The 5,888-nt window shown below is 29.2% G+C and overlaps 1 protein-coding gene across 1 annotated transcript in view; it reads right to left on the bottom strand.

Moving 5' to 3' along the window:
• Positions 1 to 1,180: 1,180 nt before the first annotated feature.
• The window catches only part of LOC106788998, a gene marked incomplete in the record, with an annotated part of 47,295 nt that continues 42,587 nt past the window's right edge, over positions 1,181 to 5,888 (bottom strand). Inside the window, 7 exon segments of the mRNA XM_014752773.1 lie at positions 1,181 to 1,269; positions 1,342 to 1,667; positions 2,318 to 2,844; positions 3,413 to 3,597; positions 3,942 to 4,052; positions 4,123 to 4,284; positions 4,974 to 5,260. Of these exon segments, the coding sequence (XP_014608259.1) occupies positions 3,413 to 3,597; positions 3,942 to 4,052; positions 4,123 to 4,284; positions 4,974 to 5,260 (745 nt within the window).

The raw sequence follows: 5,888 nt of genomic DNA, 5'->3' as shown, positions 1-5,888 counted from the left end.
TATATATATATATATTATATTATTTGTGTCATTTAATTCGATTGATTTCCTCGAAATGTATTTATTATAATATAATAATAGAAAATTTTCGAAATTTGATATTATTTACGTCAAATAAACTTTATATCGTGTGCTGTCCCGTTTTTGACATTCCGATATCAACCTAACAGCGTTGGGACGATCAGCGTTCATTTCTATGGGAGGTACAGGTGTGGCAGGKCTTCCTTCACCTTGACTGAATGCTCTACGTGGTGGCATATCAAGAATACGTTGAGTTGATCTACATTCTAAACTACCTCGTTTACCACTTGGATTATTTATTATACTAGCATAACTCGCATCGCTAATTCTCGAATTTCTTTTAATGGGAATTTCGGTAAGTTCGGTGCTGTAACTCGCACGAGATTCATCCGATCTTCCGCTCGCGTTAGAATTTCTTTTATTATCGTTTTGTATTATTCGTTGTTGTTCAGCAATTCTCGTTCTACCGGAATCTTCCCTACTATCCGATCGATAACAACTACCCTTCCTTCGACATTTTTCGTCGTAATCGTCCGAATGCGTGCGCCGATTTTGTATTCGCAATTTTTCGGCAGTACCACGCAATCCAAGGTCCTCGGAATTGCTATGCCTTTCGATAAATTTCTTCGATCTTTCGTCAGTGTCGCTGTGAAATACCTGGGACTCATCTGTTCGATGCATTTGCGATCTTGTATCCTATGAACAACAAAACAAATCACACACATTTTTCTTTTTTCTTCGGTTCGATATAAATTGTATTATAAATAATATATTATAAAGGTTCCGAAGTTTGTTTTTTAATTATTAATATTTCCAAAGTAAATTTTGTAGAAAAAACAAAATACAAATGCATCGTGCAGTTTATATAACACATGAATTTTTGACTCACTGTAATATTGTATCGTTGTATGATATAAAAAATCGGGAGATAATTTTACTGTTTACTTTAAATGTTTAATATTTATTATACGAAATATAAATAATTTACCTTGATTTTCGATGACCTATCGTTAAATTCCATATCTTGACTATTTCTACGAGCCCTTGGTGGATTTCTTTCATCCTCGCTACTACTTTTACTTATCCACGTTTCTTCGAATTGTCGACTTTTCAATCTCTTCGGCCATTCGTTTTCAGTTTTGAAATCGTACAATTCTCGCATTCGTTGGGTCAATTTGTTAGCTTTGTCTATGGCATCAACTGGCTCGTTGTTTTTCGAACGATTTAAATTAACATCCGGTGATGAATCTAAAGGACAAGTTTTAATTCGATTATTTTTATTCGAAGATTATTTTTTTGCTTTTTTTTTAATTACTGTACCGTGTTCTTTCTCGTTTTCGGAATTATTACGTTCGGACGGTACGGGTGATGCAAATTTTCTCAACGGTGTCCACTTGGTTGCATCGATCGTTTTGTTATCTTCTTCTTTTTTTTTCTGTGAAATTTCTTCACTATTTTTCGAAGGATTATCTTCCATTTGCGTTTTCTTATCGGAATTCATTCGAGGCGTTGGAAATGGTGACGGATTTTTTGCGAATGTTATCCACCTAGTTGCTGCATTTTTCGTTATTTCGTATGAATTCGTGAATTTGGCAAAGGTTGACGCGTCACCGCGAAATCTAACGCTATTTATTTGCGGTATCCATCTAGAAAATAATTATTCATTGTATCATTTCTCTCGTTGACAAATTCTAAGATTTAATTACAAAATTGAATTTATACGTTTGTTTGTAATTGTGTTTTTTTTAGATGTAATAAAGTATCTCATCGATGATTTATACTTATATTTCGTTAAATTGAATTATTACTAATAACTTTTATTCGAACAATTTGTTTAAATAAAGCAGGTATCAAAAGTTATAAAAATTTATAAAAATCTCAGATGCGTCGATACAAATGTTGCCTATCGTAAGGGGTTTGCGCTCAAGTTAGTTCATGTATTCCACCGATAGATGGCTCTGATCAAACTGACTCGAATGATAACGTAGATCTCTACAATTTGATATCGATTTTTGAAAAATTAAATTTTCTGAAATTTATTGTAGTATAATAAATCGTATATTTTTTAATAATCGATAAATAAATTATCATAGGTAAATAAAAAAAATAATCATTAAGAATCGATAAAATTTTTCTATATCGAATGTCGATAAACAAACCATCGTATAAAAAAACTATTATTATTTATATAAACCCATGAAAAAAAATATTGCATTTATAAAGTATATATAGATAGAAAAATATATATATATATTAAAACTGTTAATTATTAAAACGATAAAAAAAACAAACCAACCTTGAGGAAAATCTGATATCACCGCAATCGGTGTGTCTTCGTTCCTCGGTAAATTTGTCTTTTTTAAAAGTAGGTACGTCGGTACTTCGACTACGTGCTGCTACTTGTCTACCATAAAATTTGTTTTTATCTTCAAGTTCCTTTTGATTTTGTACGTTGTTAGTTTTACGATCTTCTTCATTGTGATTGATCTTAGGTGATGAAGTTTGTTGCCACTTTATCGAGTCGTTGTTCTTCGAATTGATTGGAAGATTATCGTATCCTCGTTTTTCTTCATCTTTCGTAGAAATTTGTGCTTGTGCAATTTTTTTAAAACTCGTCTGACCACGTGAAATATTCTTCGCCAATGGTATCCATCTTGAGGTATCCAATTTGGTGGTATCGGTCACGTCGGTATGCCTTCTACCTTCTATTCTTCTTTCGGTATATTTTTTTAAACAATCAACATCTGCACTCCGACTTCTTTGACTTCGCGGTGATCGAGATGGTCTTCGTTGACCGCTGCTGCCCGTAGGGCCAGCCCTTTCCTTCAAAATTTCAATAGGGTTAGTTAGGTTGAACCAAAATTGTTCGTACAGTTTTTATTATTATATTTAGTATTTCATATATTATTCACCTAATATTATTTTTTATTATTTCATATATTATGCACTTATTATAATTTTTATTATTTCATTTATTATTTCACATATTATTCACCTATTATTATTTTATATTATTTATTATTTTCAAAGTAAATTTTAGAAAAAAAAAAAACAATCCGTTATGCCATTTTAAAATAATCAATGTGTTGTTTCAATACAATAAACGAACGAACGAACTTTTGTTTCGTAACCCTAACACATTTATCAGAATAGTTAAAGCATAAATTGTCATAAATATAATAAATTTCAAAAGTTTCTTTTTGATTTTCTTCGAATAGTAAGAAATATATTTTGCACGTTAAGAAACTGCATAAAACTTTTCAAATCCATTTCCTTTCCGTGTGAAACAAACTGCTGGAAAGTGTAAATTTTTGTCGAATAAAGTTCGGACGAATGCCTAACTTTTTTCTTTTTCTTTTTTTTTTTTTTTTTATGTTTCTCTTGTTCTTACCTAAGTAAGATGAAGTCTAGCGTAATCGGATATGTGCAAAATTCCGTGTTCGGCCGATGCCACGTGCAAACTTGCACCACAAGTTCTAGGATTGATCATAGGATTGTGTAATTCTGCAATTTGAGTACTGCAAGCTGCTGCAGGATCACCGCTTGACGTTAAATTACCGCTCCAAAATTCGTTTCCTGTAAGTCAACTGCAATTAGGGATAAGATATAATCGGTTACTACGAAATGAATTTTGATTTCATTGTTCTCATATCATTTCTCGTAGTTTCGATTTGATATTTTTGCATAAGGGTTTGCTTTAAGATTGAACCAAAAATTCGTGCACGTTTTTTTTTTTTGTTTTTTTTTTAATCAATATTTTTAAAAGTAAATTTTAMAAAAAAAAAAACAGCAATTCCCATTATGCAGTTTCAAAGTAAAATTTCGACACGATAAATGCATCAATCTTTTTTTGTTTTACTCTCTACAATATATTATATAAAAAATGAATGAAAATCAAATGAAATAAAGAAAGCAACAACCTGGTAATGCGTTTCCATCCCAAGCATAAGTTACGATCAATAATTTGGTCGAATCGGCAGATCGTAAAAGTTTACTATGGGGTTCTTTCAATGCAAAATGTATCTTGATATCTGTAAGAAAGTTCAATTGGAAAAATCTTGTATTATTAATAATGTTAGATAATTGAATCTGTTAACAAACCTCCGAGATAATCTCCGTTTCCTGTATTACCACATTTTTGGGTTCTGAAGTATGCGAACATAACATCCGTTACGAATTTCAATTTTTTGTTCATTTTTCTGATTGCTATTTCAAACGTTTTTAAAAAATAAATTTCTTGATCCTGTATTATTTTCCATACACCTGTAAATGTAATACAGGATAATGTAAAATTCAAAATGATATATTATATGATTTTTTAAATATTATTCTATTTAAAAACGTTTCCTTCTTTGAATTTATTTCTAAATAATATTCAACATTATTATTATTATTGAAAATAATATATTTAACGTAAGTTTGGAGTCAGACGTTGTTAGGATCGATAAATGTATTTTACCTAATACATCTCAATTAATTTCATGTGCATTCAACCTTGATTTTACTTGATCATAGTAGTAGTAATGGGTGGGGTGGGCTGGGGGGTGTTGGATATTAATTTTGTCGATATTAATTATTTCACATAGTTCGTATTACATGTAACGTATGACTACGTAGAAATTATTATGCGTTTCTAAGTATCATATATTTGAAAAATCAAAACTTTACTTTAATGATATTTGATTAAGTTTATAACAAAATGATAAAATATTTGATTAAATTTTAATTTAAATTTGAGGGGTGAGGCTAACAATCTACCCTTGGTAAAAACAATTAATTGTTTCTAGAAATAGCAATAAAAAAAAGCTTTTATAACAGAACAAAGTAAAAAGTGGAAGAAGAAGTAAAAGAAATGATTAAATAAATAAATAATAAAATACACGTGAGTGATAAAGGTTTTTCGAAATAATAATTATAATTGTGTTGATTTTTTTGTTTTTATTAATACTTACCAAGACCGAATCCTACAACGTGAAGAAATGCAGTCGTGTTTTGCTTCTCGGCTCTTGTATTAGCTTCCAATAATATTATTTCAACGGAAAGTAATGTTCTTTTCATGTAATTTTCAATATCGAAAACTGTCTGACTTGAAAGTGAGAGATATCTTTTATTGTCTTTAGATTTGATACGTTTAACCGTTTCTTCGTAAAGCGGATTATAGATTTCACCATAAAAATTTGCCCATATTATTCTTAGACCACGTTTTTCTTGCGTAGTACCTTCAACGTTTGGACCATATCTGTATGTGTCGAAAATCAAACAATAATTTTTATTTTTATTGATTTTTATTATTTATTATTATCGTTATGCACTCGTGATGATTTTTTTTCTTTCGCATATTCCATGAATTTTATTAACAATTATTTTTTTTCAAATGATTTTAATATTTTTAATATAATTTTGTAAATGTTATACAACAATTCACATACATTAGAAATATTTGTTAAATCATACAACGTGACAAGAGTTTCGTGTAGAATTTTATAATGCAATTTTGAAGATACAAATATTATAGTGTAATTTTTATATACAAAAAGTAAACCTTGCAAATGATTTTTTATTTTTATTAACATTACATAAAATTTTTCTTTTCATTTAATCGAAATTGCAGGTCGTAGTAAAACCTTGATCTCGTGATTTGTTGTTTAATCGATGTAAAAATTTAATTCATTTTCATTTTTTTATATTTATCGAATTTTTTTAACTTTGCAAATAATATTCCCAATGCAATTATTAAAGTTCAACATTTCATTGAAAACAATATGCATTTGTAATGCATGTAAATGACGTATTTAAGATTAAAAAATTCAAAAGAAATTTATATAACATAAATAAAATTAATATAAACATAATTATCACATATTTCA

The sequence above is a fragment of the Polistes canadensis genome, unplaced genomic scaffold (genome assembly GCF_001313835.1).
Source record: "Polistes canadensis isolate GaletaPanama2010 unplaced genomic scaffold, ASM131383v1 scaffold_160, whole genome shotgun sequence".
In the NCBI taxonomy this organism is placed as follows: Eukaryota; Metazoa; Arthropoda; class Insecta; order Hymenoptera; family Vespidae; genus Polistes; species Polistes canadensis.
This window is presented reverse-complemented; position numbering and strand designations above follow the sequence as displayed.